The sequence below is a fragment of the Eriocheir sinensis genome, unplaced genomic scaffold (genome assembly GCF_024679095.1).
Source record: "Eriocheir sinensis breed Jianghai 21 unplaced genomic scaffold, ASM2467909v1 Scaffold393, whole genome shotgun sequence".
In the NCBI taxonomy this organism is placed as follows: Eukaryota; Metazoa; Arthropoda; class Malacostraca; order Decapoda; family Varunidae; genus Eriocheir; species Eriocheir sinensis.
The window spans coordinates 238,268-259,228 of NW_026111713.1; the positions used below are offsets into that span (position 1 = coordinate 238,268).

A 20,961-nucleotide genomic window follows, 5' to 3' on the forward strand; every position below is an offset into this window, starting at 1 on the left:
AAGATCGAGGAATTAATGGTGACGGTCAGGTCCACTGGTGTTGGTGTGGTGGCCATCACGGAGGCGTGGCAAATAGTTCCTGAGAACTGCAACATCGATGACTATGAACTATTTCACCATCTCAGGACTAATAGGAGAGAAGGGGGAGTGGCCCTGTACTGCCGCTCCGACATCACTCCTTTACAGCTTCAGGTCGACACCCCCGAGGGATTGGAGGCCCTGTGGGTGAGGGTCACACCTGCCCGCCATCCTCGCCACACTGCCTCCATCATCTACTGTGTATCATAACCCCCCCCCCGCGCGCACTGCACAGCTGCTGGTTGACCACATCATCGACATAGCTGACGCACTTCGAGTGAGATTCCCCTCTGCCTAGTTGGTCATATGTGGGGATTTTAACCGCCTAGACGTCAACGACACGATGCACCAACTGAATCTCACTCAGGTCGTTAATTTCCCCACCAACCAACAAGCTACTCTCGACCTCATCATGACCGGCCTGAGCCACCAGTACTCACCCCCCCAGCCTCTCCCCCCATGGGACGCAGCAGCCACCTGTCAGTCCTGTGGGAGCCGGTTCACACCACCTCACTGCCTCCGCCAGGTCATTCAGGCCCCTGACCGACTCGGCCATCAGACGGTTCGGGCAGTGGATTACGCAACACCCCTGGACTGAAGTGACAAATGAGCCAGACGTCAACCACAAATGGGAGCAATACTAGCACACTATTACCAGCGCCTGCCACACCTTCTTCCCCGTCAAGACATTCCCAGTCCATCCATCTGACGCCCCCTGGATCAACCCCAACGTCAAGAGGCTTATCTCGCAGAGAAATAGGGCCCACAGCATAGGCCCTGCCCGATACAGACAACTCAGGAACAGAGCCATCAGGGAGATCAAAACTGTCAGAGCAAACTATTATCCAGATAAAATACACCATCTTAAACAGGCCAACAACAGACAGTGGTATCACAATGTCAGATCTCTTTGTGGACTCGGCAAACATTCACCCTCCTTCCCTTTCACCTCACATTTATCACCTGACCAAGCGGCCGAGGAGATAAATACCCATTTCTCGGGTATCTGTCAAAGCCTCCCAAAACTTGATCTCACCGCCCTCCCCGCATACCTACCATCCCCTTCCCCACCCCCCTCCGTCTAGGAGGTTGACGTTTTCAATAAATTAAAGAAATTAAGGACGCACAGAGCTACCACGCCCACTGACCTCCCAATCAAAATCTATAAGGAATTTGCCCCTGAACTTTCCACCCCCATTTGCTCCATAATTTATGCTTCACTTGAACAAAACACTTGCCCAAGCGACTGGAAAACTTCCTTTCTCACTCCCATCCCAAAATTTCCAGCCCACAGTCCCTTAATGACCTAAGGCCAATCGCCATTACGCCCATTCCCGGCCTCATTTGTGAAGATTTTATTTTTAACTGGGCTTATGATGATATTAGTAGCCTCATAGACATCCTGTAACGGGCTTGTCGGGGGGCGTTTACAGGGTGTTGATTAAGACTTCAGCTTCCTTAAGGCGAATTATATTCGTAGCCTTTATGTACAAGAAGCGACGGAGCGAGAGCGACTGTCGTTGTGTGTCAGTCGGACTCTCGTGAAGGAGTGGCGAGTTACAGGTTGGAAAATAATTGTTACAATTGGTCACGTATGTCAAGGTGACCTCCACGCACCATCGGAGTGCGAAGTATACAAAACTGAGACGGTAAACACTGACGGACGACATTCCTATAAGGTGGCGTGATCTATCTGTCGTGGGTTTTTCCATTGACAATTGTATGCCTAATTCGTGGTGATGTTAAATAATAATAATAATAATAATATATTGATATCCTACTATAACAATCCAACAATTTGGCACCATGAAGCACTCCTCCACCACTCATTGCCTGGTCAGCTTTCTAGATTTCATACACAGCCACCTGGACAAACGAGACACCTCCCTTGCCCTTCCTTTTGTCGACTTCAGGAAAGCATTTGACCTTGTAGACCACCCTGTTGTCATTACTAAGGCCATTGAGCTGGGGCTTCACCCTAATATTGTATCGTGGCTGATTGATTTCCTCAGCGCACGCCAGCAAATGGTTCGCTCCCAGGGCTCGGTCTCCCCTCCTCTTGAGCTGACGTGTGGCGTCCCGCAAGGCACTAAAATGGGTCCGCCTTGCTTCTTGGTGCTCATTAACAACGCCCTCATGGACACACCGCATCGCTGGAAATATGTTGACGACAGCACCTTGGGCGTCCCCGTCAACAACAGGGTTCCTATCTGTGCACCTCTTCAAGCGTCGCTCGACAACCTTCAGGTATGGACGGTAGACAACAGTGCCACTATCAACCACACCAAGACCATGGTGATGCACGTTTGCACGTCCAAGAGAGATGTGCCACCTCCGCTGCTGTCTATTGGCTCACACCACCTTCAGGTTGTCCAGTCCACCAAACTACTAGGCATCACTGTGGACTACCAGCTCAACTGGAAGCTCCACGTCTCCAACACCGTCAGGGCAGCCTCCTACAAGATGTACATGCTGCGTAAACTCTGAACGCTGGGGGCAACGGCTGCTGAGCTGTGCAGTATTTATTCATCATTCATATTGCCAAAACTCATGTATGCCTCCCCGGCGTGGTTATCGTCCCTTACCCTCACCCTACAACAGCAGCTTGAGAGGGTTCAAAAGAGGGCATTCAGGGTCATTTTAGGCCCTGACTACCACACCTACGACAATGCCCTGGCCACCCTGAGTCTCCCGAGGCTCTCTGACAAGCACCAGGACGCCCTCAGAAAATTTGGCATCTCCCTGCTTCACCATCCTCGCAACCGCCACCTCCTGCCATCGGACGCGCCTCCTCCCACCCGCTTCACCAGACACCACAACAAACTCAGCCCCTTCAGAGCGCCGCGAACCGACCGTTACAAACGTAGCGCAGTGCCCGCGATGGTGCGGATGATAAACAATGCCCAGTGACAGTCATACCCAAAGGGCCGCAGTGGAGATTAGCACCTCGCCGCTACCCCTCTAAGTGCCCCCCTCACACCACCCTCCCTCTCCCTTATGTCTCTATTTTTAGCTCTCCTAAACCACCCCCCACCCTCTCCCTCCCTCTGGTGTAGCCTATTTACTATTAGTTTCTTGTATTTTTAATTTGTATATTTTCAGCCTAACAGCTGCCTTACATTAATAAACCTATTATTATTATTATTATTACACACACACACACACACACACACACACACACACACACACACACACACACACTGTGCTAGAAGAAAGTGTTACTCACGATATATATATATATATATATATATATATATATATATATATATATATATATATATATATATATATATATATATATATATATATATATATATATATATATATATATGAAGAACAGACACCAGAAGACCTATCGGTCTATGGCGAGGGTGTCTGTTTACTACCGCTACTACTAGTAATCTACGTGTGGTAGAACAGGACAGAATAGATGAAGGCTCCTCCCCACCCACCTCTCCCTCCGGCAACGTGCCGGCAGGAAATAGTTAGAAGAGAACACCATGTGCCTTTAAGGAAGAAAGGGACATGGAAATTTTACAGTAAAGAGAAAAATAAGAGGAAATTACTACCCTTAACTTACACTACTGGTAACCTAAGCTGTGGGGGAAAATGGCTTCATTACATAAGAACATAAGAACATAGAAACACAGGGAGACTTGAAGAGGCCGAGTGGCCTACACAGGGCAGCCCCAGAATCCCCCCTAATACTCACGGTGGGTGAGGTGTAGTTTCAGGGGCACAGGTGGAGGCTTGATCCTCGTTTTACCGGCGGTACTAGTCACGCACCAGTAACCTGTTACCTTACTGCACCCACACCTCACTCCATCTGTCATGCGGACATTAACTATTGCTTTACTCTATTGTTAACTTACGCTACTTGCAATCTAGGTTGTGGGGGAGAATAATATGGATTTAGGTTGAGGCTGCAATCTGTCTAAAAACATCCGAAGAAGGGTCAGTATAATCTTATGTCCCTGAAGTACTTATCCAATGAAGACTTGAAGCTATTGATACTCTGTGCGCTAACTACTGACGGTGGGAGTCTATTCCAGTGATCGACGACTCTATTATTGAAAAAAACTTCTGTGCACCAATGTATTACATCGGTTTCCCTTTAAATTCATACCGTTGCTGCGTGTTATTGTGTTGGTGTCTCTCTGAAACAGACTATCTGGGTTAATGTTGTCGAATTCATTAAGGATTTTGAACACTTCAATTAAGTCCCCTCTTATCCTTCGCTTTTTTAGGGAAAACATATCTAGACGCCTTAAACGTTCGTCATATGGCAAGTTTCGGAGCGCTGGAATTTGTTTGGTTGCTCGTCGCTGTATCTTTTCTAGCAAAACTTGATCTTTGATAAAGTTCGGTGACCAGAGCTGAACGACGTATTCTAGGTGTGGTCTTACAAATGCTAAATATAATCTCTTCATAAGTTCGGGTGATTTATAATCAAAGTTTCTTGAGATTAATCCTAACATCATATTGGATTTTTTACTCGCTGCAGAACAATGATCACTTATTTTAAGAGTGTTACTGATAATGACATCAAGATATTTTTCTTGTTTTACTTCGCTGAGCTCACTTATATGCATTACTTTACATTTATCTACGTTAAAACTCATTTGACATTTTTCGCTCCAGTCGGCTAGTCTTATTAAGTCTAATTGAATATTCTCGCAACTTTGACTGTTCATTACCGTACCTCCTAATTTGGTGTCGTCGGCGAGTTTGGCTACTTTTGATAGGATATCAGTTTCTAAGTCGTTCACGTAAATTATGAATAGTGTTGGCCCCAGGACCGAGCCTTGAGGTACGCCACTGGTGACGGGTTGCCAATCCGATGCTTCACCATTAAGAACGACACGTTGTTCTCTGTTGGTGAGCCATTCATTAATCCACGCACATAGATGGTCGTTAATACCGTGGGAACGCAGTTTTGAAATAAGCCTAACGTGAGGAACTTTATCAAACGCTTTCTGAAAATCTAAGTAAATTACTTCATATGGGCTTCGGGCGTCCCAACATGTATAAACATCGATGAAAAAGATTAATAGGTTGGTACGGCAAGACCGATTACTACGAAATCCATGCTGACTATCAGCTATCAAATCATTTGTTTCAAGGAAAGTGATCATTTTATCCCTGATTATTTTTTCGAATAGTTTAATTAGGAGAGACGTAAGGCTGATGGGACGATAATTACTGGCTTGTTTTTTTTTATCTCCTCTTTTAAAGATCGGGGTAATATTGGCCTTTTTCCACTCGAGAGGCACACTGGCCTGTGCTAATGACTTGTTGAATATTAATGTAATGGGTAATTCTAGCTGTTGACTACATTCTCTCTCTATAAAAAAAAAAAATATATATATATATATATATATATATATATATATATATATATATAGAGAGAGAGAGAGAGAGAGATCTTATATATATATATATATATATATATATATATATATATATATATATATATATATATATATATATATATATATATATATATATATATATATATATATATATATATATATATATATATATATATATATATATATATATATATATATATATATATATATATATATATATATATATATATATATATATATATATATATATATATATATATATATATATATATATATATATATATATATATATATATATATATATATATATATATATATATATATATATATATATATATATATATATATATATATATATATATATATATATATATATATATATATTTGTTAAACTAGGCTATTATTTTGCATTTTGTTAAACTAGGATGTTATTTTGGCAGTGGATGTTTGAGACCCTGAACTAATGGGCAAAAATATGATTTGGTTTCACATGTGGATAATGGAACACTTATAAAAGTAAATTTAGGGTAAACATGGCTGAAAGTTAAAGGCACTGTGAGCGAGGCTGGCCCCGCCCCGCTCATCTTCTCGTGACGTCGATGTGACGTTTAGCTCTGACGTATGAGTAATCATCCATCCAACCAACAATTATGTCTTACTGCTTCACACACACACACACACACACACACACACACACACACACACACACACACACACACACACACACACACACACACACACACACACACACCGTAGCAATATTTAATCTACTGTAAATATGGATGTTCCTTATATGGACTATCAGTTGGGGATAAACAGTTTTACTCGAAGGAAACTACTTATCCTTTACTTGGAAAATGTGACCATTGGTAGTACCTGCGATTCAAATACAGGGTATTTCAGAAGTATGTGCCGAAAATCAAGGGATGTATGGCTAACACATAATTGAATATAAAATACTAAATGATCATATTGGCAAATAACCATAAATTTCGAATCACAGCACCTCACAGGTCTCCCTGGAATGTGTAAATGTAGGGATTGCTACAAAATGTCAGACATGTGAAATTACCTAAAAGCCATACAATCTCACGGAATCACAGCAGATGTATAAATTCGGAAAAATGTTGCACAAGCTGTTTAATATATAGTATGTGATAGCCTGCACATACGTTATTAATAAGATTCGTAATGATACGGTCGTATGTACAGTATCAGACAGTGTTATCACCCTTTAGGTGGTAACATGCCATAAACGACAAAGGTGTTGTTGGGTGGTTGGGTGGGGATGCTTGTGTGAGGAAGGAAAGGTTGGCTATGGGAGAGGTTGACGAAGCAATGAGGGATGAAACCAGAAACTACTGCTCGCTTACATACATGCAGCATGTACTATAAATAGTCACATTTCCCATGTAAAGGATAAGTAATTTCCTTCGAGTAAAACTGTTTCTCCCCAACTGATAGTCCATATAAGGAACATCCATATATACAGACGATTAAATATTGCTACGGTGCGTGTGTGTGTGTGTGTGTGTGTGTGTGTGTGTGTGTGTGTGTGTGTGTGTGTGAAGCAGTACGACATAATTGCTGGTTGGACGGATGATTACTCATACATCAGAGCTAAACGTCACATCGACGTCACGAGAAGATGAGTGGGGCGGGGTTAGCATCGTTCACAGTGCCTTTAACTTTCAGCCAAGTTTACCCTAAATTTACTCTTATAAGTGCTTCATTATCCACATATGACACTAAATCATATTTTTGCCCATTAGGTCGGGGTCTCAAACATCCATTGCCGAAATAACATTCTTGTCCGACGCTTTGTTAAAGTTTTATTTGCGAAAAACAGGGGAACACGGCCCCTGAAACCTTTAGTAGGCTATTATTTAGCAGTTAGGAATACTATTCTATTATTTTGCATTTATGAACACTAGGGTATTATTTTGCATCTAGGAATACTATTCTATTATTTTCCATTCATGAACACTAAGCTATTATCTAGCAGTTAGGAATAATATGCTATTATTATAAATTCATGAATATTAGGCTATTATTTTGCAGGCGGGCAGGGTAGCGGCGTGTGGCAGGGCAGTGTGAGTGCGAGCGAGTGGTCGCTCGCCAATGGTTTTTCACACCTTTCCACTCGCTCGCTGCCATCTCGCTTTCCGAAGCAGCGTCGCTGCCATACGCAAGATGTACAAAGTCGCTCGCATATACGCTCGCATACACCGCGACCCCTTGCGTTTGACGAGGGTATGCGAGCGCATACTGCGATAGTCTCTCGCTTAACCGTGCGAATAATCGTGCGATTTGGCCAATATCGCAGACTTTCTGCGAACTTTTTGAACATCTCAAAATGTTCGCGCGATGGGCCGGCACCTGCAAGTCGTGCGAACTTTACTGCGCGACTATTGCGACTAATCGCAGGGACGTCGCTAAGATTTCGAGAGTATATGCCGATTTCGGAAATTTTCAAAATCGCCAACCGTCACAGAGCGAAATTGTGGATGTGTGATCCCAGCAATATTCGACTCGATGGCTGCCTGTAATCGTGAGCTGCCCCTGGAAGCCGCCCACCAAAGGAACGAGCAGAAGACAAGGGCATACGGTGAAAGAATATAACATGTGGATCAGGGCAGCCTCACCCCCCTCGTCTTCACCACATCCGGCGGGATGGGACCCAGGGCCCGATGCTTTTACACACAACTCGCGCAACTGATCTCAGAAAAGAAGCATCAGCCAAGGAGCCACGTTGTCGCCTGGATGAGGTGTCGCCTCTCGTTCTCCCTGCTCAGGGGCACAATCCACCAACATCTCCAATATGGTCTATGAGGCCACAGTGGTGGAGATTCACATTAGGGTGGGTCGGGAGTGACATGAGTAGGACAGAAAAGGGGGATCTAGACGCAATAGATGATAGGATGCTATGTATAGATTTAGTGCTAAGTAGTATTAGCTATATGGTTGGATGCCAGTAGCAGTAGTAATAGTAGTAGTAGTAGTAGTAGTAGTAGTAGTAGTAGTAGTAGTAGTAGTAGTAGCAGTAGTTGTTGTATTATTATTATCATTATTATTATTATTATTATTATTATTATTATTATTATTATTATTATTATTATTATTAGTTGTAGTAGTAGTAGTAGAAGTAGTAGCAGTAGTAGTAGTAGTAGTAGTAGTAATAATAATAGTATTAAAGGGAGACGATGGCTGAGTGGTCACCGTGGCACGTAGTCCTATTCCCTACAAAACTACAAAAGTTGAAACACTGCCACATTTCCTACACATAGTCAGTCATATTTGCATCACAAAAAATGTGTCTCGCAAATTTCCTTCTCAAAAGCTGAATACCCAGCACATATCCTACACACAACGGTGCCTCCGGCGTAACTCCTACAGTTATGCTGTCATGTCTCCTACAGTTCCGCGATCCTATGTTATGTATAAAAGTGAAGTGCAAACGAATGCAAAGTTTTAGCAGAGCAAACACAGTTGTGGTATGCAAGAAAGTAGAAAACGTTGTAAATGATTTAATATGATTTTTTTCCTCCTTACCATTTCAGAGGAACTTTATATTGAATACCTGAAGCCTGTCATGAATGACAGCTCGTCAAGCAGGAAATTTGACGGGTTATGATCTGCTGCTTCCAGTGGAAGAGTTATGCAATCGCACGTGTCGGCAGGGCAGAAGAAACATTGCCCCGGCCCGGGTGACCTCACTGGAGTATAAGGCCCCAAAATACCCTCTCTCCTTAGGTGAGGAAAGGCTAGTGTCGTCCTTCCTTGCCCCGCAAATGAAGTGAACAGTGCTGGATCGAGCCTTAACTTGACTCGCCTCAACTAGTATATGAATGTGAACTTGACTTTTCTTTTCATATATATTTCACTCATGGTAAAAAAACTGGAGTCAAACACGACACGACTCGAACTCGCTGCCTTTCTAGGTGACTGGACCATGCAGGAATTGTGGCGGAATACACTTTTATGTGAAGGAGTTTTGCCGTATCTCTGTAGGAAATATGTCACTACTCTAAAAACTGCTAAAAGAGTAGGAGGTGTGACGCGTGGGAAATGCGTCGATGGAAAAGTGGCGCAGCCCCGTCAGTGAGCGGGTGCGGCGTCCAGGATGACGCAGGTTCGCGTCCCGCCCGCCGCTACAAACAAGTTGACAAATTTTCAGCCGTCGTCGAGTGGCCAAAGACTACACCACATGCTGCCCTGAAGACCACATATCAACCTGTACTCTAGAATTTTTTTTTATAAAAGAGAATCAAAGACGTATTGCAAGGGGTAGCATGAGCGAATCAAGATGGCGGCACTATAAACACTTGCCTGAGCCATTACAGGGCACCTATTGGCTGAGACGCCGCCCTCCTCTTGCCCCGCGACTAGGACATGCAGGGATAAATGAGGAGGAACCCAGATCGAACAATGGTTGGCCGATACGCTGGATGGCCAACACGCCCTGAACACGAACTTCCGGCATACTCCGTAAAGCTGGGCAAGGAACCAAAATGCCCTTTGACTGGCCGAGGCGACGCGAGACACCTTCCCATGATCCTAACTCACCAGCGGCAGAAACACTTGGGGAAAGAACAGTGACTCAACAGCTTCAACAGGTATTACACGGGAACAATTTGCTCGGGACCCAAACCTTCGGGCGGCAACTTTCGCGCTGCTGCTAAGGTAACTAATCACAAGGGGATGCTACGTTAGATGGGCAATCTTTAATTGATCTTGACTTTAAGGGACCGTATACCAACTTTCAAGTAGCAATATATGGTGGTTAATTTATGTCAGTCGTATTATGTTTTAATATAGTTGTTTTTACAGCGAGAAACAAAAATGTGTTTACATTAAATACTCACCTCACCATTCCTCCCACCCTTCCTCACCTCACCTGGATGAATGATATGAATTTAAGAGTTGTTCAGTTGATACAAATACTGCTGAAAGTTTAAATGTAATTTTAAACAGATTTAAAGACAGGGGAAGCAGAAGGTGAATGAATATAAAGTGTTCGCGAGTAGTGTTGTGCATCGAAAACATTGGATTGCAAAATACTTAATTAGAAGCATACTTAGAATAAATAATATACATGCAAAGTACCTTCCTATCAAAAATCAAAGTAGTATAAAGAGAGAGAGAGAAGACAAGACAAGACAAGACGAGACGAGACGAGACGAGACGAGACGAGACGAGACGAGACGAGAGGAGAGGAGAGGAGAGGAGAGGAGACGAGACGAGACGAGACGAGACGAGACGAGACGAGACGAGACGAGACGAGACGAGACGAGACGAGACGAGACGAGAGGAGAGGAGACGCGAGGCGAGGCGAGGCGAGGCGAGGCGAGGCGAGGCGAGACGAGGCGAGACGAGACGAGAGGAGAGGAGAGGAGAGGAGAGGAGACGCGAGGCGAGGCGAGGCGAGGCGAGGCGAGGCGAGAAGAGACGAGAAGAGAAGAGAAGAGGAGAGAGGAAAGGGAGAGCTATCTATAAACTACTATATATAAACTATCTATGAAGCTACCAATAGAAAAAAATCAAAGTAGTACAAAAAAGTAAAGAGTGGAGAGGAGAGGAGAGAAGAGAGGAGTGTGTGAGGCAGATGCCGTCACGGTGGGAGGAGCATGAGAACCAGCCTGCGAATTAGGGAAAAGTCAGGCGAGTGGGTTATCATGAGCAGACCGGTTTTGAAGCAAAAATAGCTCCTGACTAATCCGCCCAAGTCCCCCCCACTGTCGCTGAGGAGAGTTTTTGGTGGTAGCGAGTGTTCTGAGTGCTAATCGGTTCACGGATAGAGAAAGTCATATCCGCCAGGGTTACTTTATTTGAACAACATCACACAGGTCATTAGGACAAGTACAGCACATAGAGTAGGTGTTTGTGTGTGTATGCGTGTGTGTGAATATTGTACTGTGTAGGTTAACATTTAAGTGTTGGTGTATATGTGGAACAATGTGTAGAAGTGGACAACAGGAGAACATGGACGGACAGGCAGAGATAAATGAGTAACAAGAAGAGTTAACAATGAAGATGCACAAGACGCGGACAACAGAGAACGCGACGAGAAACACGAACAATTGGATGGCACAGGCGGCAAGGACAATGGTAGACGAAAACATTTCACACGAAAAGACTTATTAAGTCTGTGCTTGCAGCGCCACATTTTCTGTCTCACCGGAGGAGAGTATGCGACCATTTGAGCGGTGGCTTGCTACAGATACACCCCCCCAAGTGACGAGAAAGGAGGAACGAGATCTTCCCTGGTGCGGGGGCGCTATGGTACAGACGGTGTTGCGTTGCGGTGAGTAGCGCTGCGCGTTGAGTTGCGCTGAGTTGAGTTGAGGTGCGCGGTGAGTTGCGCTGAGCTGAGTTGAGGTGAGGTGCGCGGTGAGTTGCGTTGAGTTGAGTGGAGGTGCGCAGTGAGTTGCACTGAGTAGAGTTGCGTTAAGGTGCGCGGTAAGTTGCGCCGAGACGCACTGCGTTGAGTAGAGTTGTGTTGCGCAGTGAGTTGCGCGGTGAGAACAGCTATGGTGAGTCGAGCTGTGATGAGTTGCGCGGTGAGAACAGCTACGGTGAGTCGAGCTGAGGTGAGTAGCGCAGTGAGAACAGCTACGGTGATTCGAGCTGGAGTGAATTGCGCGGTGAGAACAGCTACGGTAGGTCGAGCTGAGGTGAGTAGCGCAGCGAGGAGATGAGCAGAGAGTTGAGCAGCGAGGGGTTGAGCAGAGAGTTGAGCAGCGAGGGGTTGAGCAGAGAGTTGAGCAGCGAGGGGTTGAGCAGAGAGTTGAGCAGCGAGGGGTTGAGCAGCTAGGGGTTGAGCAGCGAGGGGTTGGGCTGCGTGAGTTGAGCTGCGTAAGTCGGGCTGCGTGAGTTAAGCTGCGTAAGTCGTACTGCATGACCTGGGCTGCATGAACTGGCCTGCGTGAGTTGAGTGGTCGGCGGTTTAATAGATCCTGGAAGGCTTGAATCCGTGCTCCAAAATCGCGAACCACGTAGACGGGTCCTGAGCAGAAGAGTGGTGCTTTGAAGGACACCGCTGTTGTAGAATAAGTTTTCGTCGTCAGGTATGGTGAAGTCGAGCCGCGTGGAGATGGGCAAAAGGCACTGGCGTAAACGCGCCGGGGACCACGGCAGTCCGAGAGCGTCGAGGGAACTGCGCGTGAAGGCGCTACCTGCCAGCTTGCCAGGGGCCTCGGCAGTCCGTGAGGACGTCGAACGACTGCGTGGGAAGGCGCTAGATGCCAGCGTGCCAGGGGCCTCGGCAGTCCGTGAGGGCGTCGAACGACTGCGTGGGAAGGCGCCAGGTACCAGCGTGCCAGGGGCCACATCTGGTTGTGAAGTGAGGGGCGCTAGCATGTGCGAGGGGCCGCGGCAGTCCGTGAGAGTAGAACGAACTGCGTGTACTATAGGCGCTGGCGCGTGCTAGGGGCCTCAGTGGCTCGGGGAGCGAGCCAGTGTCCAAGAAGGCACTGTAACACAACACTGCACGCTTATTAGGTAACACTGTGACACTAACTGTTGCTGGGGACTTGCTGCACTGAACTGTTGAGGATGTACATGAGGATGTACATGAGGATGTACATGAGAATCCACAGGTGTAGGATAATCCAAGAGGGCGGTGGTAGATCTAGGAGGCTGTGGTTAAACCAGGGGGCAGCTAATAATCCCTGTGGGGTGTCACACTGTGTTTGCGTGTCTCTCTGAGTCTGTGTGGCATGTGTTGGCGTGTACACCGAGTCTGTGTGGCACTGCGTGTCTCAGTAATGTGTCGCACTGTGTTTGAGTGTTCACTGAGTCTGTGTACGTGTCTCAGTCGCCGTACCAGCAGGAGGGCAGGGAGGATTAGGGGTGGGGGTGGGTGAGCGCTGGGAGGTGCACCGGGGAGCATAGAAGGTGCCTGAAGAGGGGGCACAAAGGGTGCCTGGAGGAGGCGCTGAAGGTGCCTGGGGAGGGGGCACAGAGGGTGCCTAGAGGAGGCGCAGAAGGCGCTTGGAGGAGGGCACAGAGGGTGCCTGGAGGAGGGCACAAAGTGTGCCTGGGGGAGGCACATAAGGTGCCTGGAGGAGGCGCAGAAGGCGCCTGGAGAAGGGCACAGAGGGTGCCTGGGGGAGGGCGGGGTAGAACCCTGAAAGTGGCAACTACGCCCACGGCGTAATGCCTCTCCTGACCCTGGGACTCAGCCTCACGAATTCCAAGTGGAGTGAGGATTTTTGCCCCAGGAGAGGGCGGACGAATGGACAAGTTACCCTGCCCAGGTCCTCCACTCTGGGAGAGAGTGCCCTAATAACGGCACCGGTTATAAGCCACCTTGAACCATATCAACACTCCAGGGTCACCAATTGTTGGTGGTAGCGAGTGTTCTGAGTGCTAATCGATTCACGGATAGAGAAAGTCATATCGGCCAGGGTTACTTTATATGAACAACATCACACAGATCATTAGGACAAGCACAGCACATATAATAGGTGTTTATGTGTGTATGCGTGTGTGTGAATGTTGTACTGTGTAGGTTAACATTTAAGTGTTGGTGTATATGTGAAACAATGGAGTATGCATCTCATGTGTGGGGGGGCTCAACTCACACAGCTCTTCTGGACAGAGTGGAGGCAAAGGCTCTTCGTCTCATCAGCTCTCCTCCTCATACTGATAGTCTTCTACCTCTTAAATTCCGCCGCAATGTTGCCTCTCTTTCTATCTTCTATCGATATTTCCACGATGACTGCTCTTCTGAGCTTGCTAACTGCATGCCTCCCCCCCTCCCGCGGCCCCGCTGCACTCGACTTTCTACTCATGCTCATCCCTATACTGTCCAAACCCCTTATGCAAGAGTTAACCAGCATCTTCACTCTTTCATCCCTCACGCTGGTAAACTCTGGAACAATCTTGCTTCATCTGTATTTCCTCCTGCCTACGACTTGAACTCTTTCAAGAGGAGGGTATCAGGACACCTCTCCTCCCGAAACTGACCTATCTTTCGGCCACCTCTTTGGATTCTTTTTAGGAGCAGCGAGTAGCGGGCTTTTTTTTTGATTAATGTTTACTTTTTTGTGCCCTTGAGCTGTCTCCTTTGCTGTAAAAAAAAAAAAAAAAAAAAATTGACGTCACTAAGCCCCGCCCCGAACACGTGGACCGGACGCTCTGGCCGTGTCGAGAGGTAAACAAACCCTATATCTTTGGTCGTGGACATTGTACATACCCACACATTACCTTCATTTACGATGGCAGGAGAAGCTGTTGGTGATGTTTCATTATCAGACTGTGTCCTTAAGACATTAAACTCAAATGATGTGGCACAATACCTTGAAAAGTGTAAAAGAATAGGGAATATAGACCCTTATCTATCAAGATTATCTATCTTGATTTTAGTAAAGCGTTTAACAAAGTTCCTCACCAACGACTGTTGCTTAATTTACAGGCTCACGGAGTAGAGGATAAAGTTTTGAACTGGGTCACGGCGTGGCTTAGCAATAGGAAGCAAAGAGTGCAAATCAATGGTAAAAGATCTGACTGGGGGTGTGTTGCGAGTGGGGTCCCACAAGGTTCGGTATTAGGTCCACTTTTGTTTATTATTTATATCAATGACTTAGATACAGGAATTAGTAGTGATGTTAGTAAATTTGCAGATGATACAAAGATCGGTAGAGTAATTGAGTCGGATCGGGACGCTAGTATTCTCCAAGGTGAACTCAACAAATTGTATGACTGGGCGGATAAATGGCAGATGGAGTTCAATGTAGGGAAGTGCAGTATTCTGAGTGTAGGTAGGAACAACCCCTCACATAACTATTGCTTAAATGGCACTCCCATAAGCAGGTCTGGGTGCGAGAGAGATTTAGGGGTCTTAGTGAGCTCTGATCTCCGTCCAAGGGCACACTGCATTCAAGCTAGAAATCGAGCTAATAGGGTACTGGGATTTATTTCAAAGAGCGTAAGCAACAGCAGCCCCGAAGTCTTCCTCAAACTATATTTAGCATTAGTTAGACCTCATCTTGACTAAGCGGTTCAGTTCTGGTCACCTTACTATAGAATGGATATCAAAATGTTAGAATCGGTGCAGAGGAGGATGACTAAGATGATTCAGGGGTTGAGAAACTTGCCATACGGGGAAAGACTCAAACAGTTAAACTTGCATTCTCTAGAAAGGCGAAGGGTGCGTGGAGACATGATCGAGGTTTATAAATGGATGAAGGGCTTTAATAAGGGAGACATTTATAAGGTTTTGTTGGTAAAAGAACCGGGTAGGACACGAAGTAATGGGTTTAAACTGGATAAATTCAGATTCAACAGGGACATAGGCAAAAATTGGTTTACTAACAGGGTGGTGGATGAGTGGAATAGGCTTAGCAGTCATGTGGTGAGTGCCAATACAATTGTCACATTCAAAAATAGACTAGATAAATTCATGGACAGCGATATTAGGTGGGATTAGCTACACGGGAGCCTAGGGTCAAAGGAGCTGTCTCGTACAGGCCTACCGGCCTCTTGCAGACTCCTGCGTTCTTATGTTCTTATGTTCTTATAACATACACAAGACGAAGGGGAAAGACCTTACGACTCTGCTTGGTGCCGATCTTCCAGACTTACGCCATAGTGATATATATCAGTATTTGATAAACTTTAAAAGTAGATATAATCACTCGACTTTAAGAGCCTATAGAAGTCTGGAAGCCTACAACCAACAACTTTAGCGTACTAAGTGTAGGAATGATAGCGTACTAAGTGTAGGATCTAGCGTACTAGGTGTAGGAACTAGCGTACTAAGTGTAGGAACTAGCGTACTAAGTGTAGGAATGATAGCGTACTAAGTGTAGGAATGATAGCGTACTAAGTGTAGGAATGACAGCGTACTAAGTGTAGGAACTAGCGTACTAAGTGTAGGAATAATAGCGTACTAAGTGTAGGACTAGGAACTAGCGTACTAAGTGCAGGAACTCGCAACCCATTACACGGGTATAGTTTAGACTCGACAACGATAGGTAAAGCGGAGTGTGAAAGGGTTTGGGAGTGTTAGTGAACTCTGACCTAAAACTAAGGAAACATTGTATTAGTGCGAGGAAAAGGGCTAACAGGGTATTAGGCTATATTAACAGGACGGTAACCAACAAAAGTGCAGAGGTCATCCTCAGACTCTATTTAGCGTTAGTTAGGCCACACATAGATCATGCTGTTCAGTTTTGGTGCCCACACTACTGAATGGACATCAACTTGCTAGAATCAGTTCAGAGGAGGATGACCAAGATGATTCAGGGACTGAGGAACCTCCCATATCAAGATAGGCTAAAACATCTCAGCTTACATTCACTAGAAAGACGATGAGTGCGGAGATATCTGATAGAAGTATTCAAATGGGTCAAGGGTTACAACAAAGGCGATATAAGTAAAGTACTGAGAATTAGCCAGCAGGATAGAACACGCAGTAATGGATTTAAGCTAGAAAAGTATAAATTTAGGAGGGAAATAGGCAGGCATTGCAAGGTTTAGTAATAGGGTGGTGGGGGAATGGAATAGACTCGGCAATCACATATAGTGAGTGCAGGGACGATAGCTTGTTTTAAGAGTAGACTGGATAGCTGCATGGACGAGAATGACAGGTGGTAGTGCGTGTGTGGGGAGGGGGGGGGGAATCTGGAGCTGCCAAGTGTAGGCCATTAGGCCTTTTGCAGCCTCCCTATGTTATGTTCTTAAAGTGTTGCTGGATGGGTCAGTGACCTACTCATCACAGACATCAATTAAGGGAATGCTTCCACGGTGTGCATCATCACATGCAGCTAAGGTAAGATATTTTATATGTAGTGTGGTTGTTTAATGTACGTAGTATCTGTATCAGTGGTTCTTAAACTTTTTGATACTGTTACCCCCACAGAGTTATATACCTCTGTGGTGACCCATGCAGTGTTATGATAAATCACCTTGTGGGTACAACTTGAATAATTTTGACAAATATTAGTATACCTATCTCTGTAGCCTATTAGATTTTTATTTTATCGGTAGGTCGGTCATTTATCACAGTTCTCTGCGATTTATGGCCGCTTCAAGCTCACCTTTCTTCGATGTGGACTTTTTAGGAAATCTGTAGAATGAGACATTGTCTCTCCCTTCCTTATTTGAACAGCCAAAAGCACAACACCGCTTAACCATCGTTGCGGCGTTCGCGGTTGCCACGGCCAGCCAGCGGTTTGTTCTTGATTACATGGGATCGTAGCGTCACGTGCATACCATCAATAGAAATGCATAAAACAACGTGAATAGCAAGGTGAAGAGCCCGTCACCTATCATCTACTTCATTCCCACACTTTCTTCTTTACCCTACTGTATCCACCTCTTCTTTCACCCCGTATCTCCCCCAAAAAATAGATGTGAGATTAGAAGTAGACTAGTAATAGTAAAATTAGTAGTATTAGTTATAATACTAGTAGTAGTACCATTAGTAGTAATAGTGATAATACTAGTAGTGGGAGGAGGAGGATAAATGTTGATATTGGTAGTAAAAAAATTGTAGTAGCAACAGTAGTCGTTGTAAAAGTAGTAGTAGTTTTAGTCGTAATAGTGGTAATAGTATTGATAGGCTGAGGAGGAGGAGTAAACATAGCATAGTAATGGTAGTAGTACCAATATTATGTATTATTATTATAAATAGTAATGCTGATAATAAAAGTAGTAGTAACAGTAGTACTAGTAACAGTAGTAGTAGTAGTAGTAGTAGTAGTAGTGGTAAGAGGAGGAGGAGGAGGAGGAGTAAAGTAGAAAAAGAATGAGGAGGAGTAGTTGTAGTAAAGTCGGTTCACCCGAGTCTGAAGTGAGCATCATCGCGCAATGGCAGCCTGCTGTCACATGACGTGTCCAGTTTTGTGGATACTGTATGCTAGCCTACGCATAGTAAACAGTCGTCAGTGTCAGTAATATATAGGCAGCAATAAAAAATACCGTCAATATTTGTCGATTTCGATCTAGAAAAATATTAGTAATGTCGCAAATAGCTGTTTTATTTATATAAAGTCATATAAAGTTATGTAAAGTCTTTGACATTATTAATGTTTTTAACTCATAATCGACTATAACTGACGGTTTTTTTCTATTGCTGTCTTCATATTATTGACACTGACGACTGTTCCCGTGAAATACCGGCTTTAGTTCGTGATTGCGCGAAGATCAACTGCATATTTTCAGTGATATATTTGAATGTTCGTGCATACAAAAAACCCTCAAGTTGTTTAATAAAAACCGCATACGTGCCAATTTGCATCGATAATCTACCATATAAGCACACGAAAGAACAATTTGTATATCAAATAGTATAGTCTGAACATACTCGAACGATGCATAGCCTTTCAGATACCTATATTTCATCTCATTCGCGTACATGAAGTGGCATCCGTCTCTTCAAAAGTCTATACATAAAGAATTTTGATGTGTTGCATGTAAACAGCATTAGTAACCTAATCATCTAAATAGCCTAGCAAAGCATTCAACAGTTACTATTTACTATGTCATGTTATTTCGAGTAATAATATATATAATCATTATTTACATGCAGTAAATTATTAAGATACCCTTTATATGCACTTACAGAGACATTTGTTTTTTAATATACCTGAAATGACCTATCAATCAATGAATACGAAGAAAAAATTTGGTCGTTCGAGCATCATGTGGCTACGTTACTTGATAATAGTTTATCTTTTCGTGTGCTTGTATGTTAGTTATCGATGCAAGTGACAGTTGTTTTTTATACACATAAATATTCAAATATATTAATGAAAAATAAGCTTGAATATCAATCACAACATTTGATTTTCACGTATTCACGAACTAGAAAAGCGCAGTTGACACATCCATCAAAATTCCAGCTTTGTTGGTGGACAGACGGAATGAAACGGACTATAGTAGTGGTGCAGTGTGTGGTCGGTGGTCAGTAGGGCACCTTGATAACGTAATGGTTATTACTAAACCCTTAACAGTGTGTGTCTCTCCCCCTCCCAAAAACAGGAAGGACGGCCCTCCACTTGGCTGCTGAGCGGGGCAGAGCTGAGTGTGTGTCTGCCCTCATGCCCTCCAGTGACTTTAACGCCAAGGACAAGGATGGCCGCACTCCCCTCCACTGGGCTGCTAAGCGAGGCAGTGCTAAATGTGTGTCTGCCCACATACCCTCCAGTGACCTTAACGCCAAGGACGAGGATGGCCGCACACCCCTCCACTTGGCTGCTAGTGTTTGTTTTGGGAGTGCTGAGTGTGTGTCTGACCTCTTACCCTCCAGTGACCTTAACGCCAAGGACAAGGATGGCCGCACACTACAACACTTGGCTGCTGAGCAGGACAGTGCTGAGCGTGTGTCTGCCTTCATATCATCCAGTGACCTTAATGCCAAGGACAAGGATTGCTGCACACCCCTCCACTTGGCTGCTAGGCGGGGCAGTGCTGAGTGTGTGTCTGCCCTCATACCCTCCAGTGCCTTTAACGCCGAAGATAAGGATGGCCGCACACCCCTCCACTTGGCCGCTACGCGGGGCAGTGTTGAGTGTGTGTCTGCCCTCATACCCTCCAGTGCCTTTAACGCCAAAGACAAGGATGGCCGCACACCCCTCCACTTGGCTGCTATGCAAGGAAGTGTTGAGTGTGTGTTTGCCCTCATGCCCTCCAGTGACCTTAACGCCAAAGACAAGGATGGCCGCACACCCCTCCACTTGGCTGCTATGCGGAGAAGTGTTGAGTGTGTGTCTGCCCTCATGCCCTCCAGTGCCTTTAACGCCAAAGACGAGGATGGCCGCACACCCCTCCACTTGGCTGCTATGCTGAGAAGGGTTGAGTGTGTGTCTGCCCTCATGCCCTCCAGTGACCTTAACGCCAAAGACAAGGATGGCCGCACACCCCTCCACTTGGCTGCTAGTGTTTTGTTTGGGAGTGCTGAGTGTGTGTCTGCACTCATACCCTCCAGTGCCTTTAACGCCGAAGACAAGGATGGCCGCACACCCCTCCACTTGGCTGCTATGCAGGGAAGTGTTGAGTGTGTGACTGCCCTCATGCCCTCCAGTGACCTTAACGCCAAAGACAAGTATGGCCGCACACCCCTCCACTTGGCTGCTAGTGTTTTATTTGGGAGTGCTGAGTGTGTGTCTGCCCTCATACCCTCCAGTGACCTTAACGCCAAGGACAAGGATGGCCGCACATCACTACACTTGGCTGCTGAGCAGGGCAGTGCTGAGCGTGTGTCTGCGTTTATATCCTCCAATGACCTTAACGCCAATGACAAGGATGGCTGCACACCCCTCCACTTGGCTGCTAGGCGGGGCAGTGCTGAGTGTGTGTCTGCCCTCATATCCTCCAGTGCCTTTAACGCCGAGGACAAGGATGGCCGCACACCCCTCCACTTGGCTGCTATGCGGGGAAGTGTTGAGTGTGTGTCTGCCCTCATGTTCTCTTGTGACCTTAACGCCAAAGACAAGGATGGCCGCACACCCCTCCACTTGGCTGCTATGCGGGGCAGTGTTGAGTGTGTGTCTTCCCTCATGCC

At 45.4% G+C, this 20,961-nt stretch overlaps 1 protein-coding gene across 1 annotated transcript in view; it reads left to right on the forward strand.

The window, feature by feature from the left end:
• LOC126992059 (serine/threonine-protein phosphatase 6 regulatory ankyrin repeat subunit A-like) overlaps positions 1–20,961 on the forward strand; it is a 44,752-nt gene that overhangs the window by 22,128 nt on the left and 1,663 nt on the right. Inside the window, exons 2-3 of the mRNA XM_050850739.1 lie at positions 19,440–20,287; positions 20,600–20,708. Coding sequence (XP_050706696.1) covers positions 19,440–20,287; positions 20,600–20,708 — 957 coding nt within the window. The remainder of the gene's footprint in view (positions 1–19,439; positions 20,288–20,599; positions 20,709–20,961) is intronic.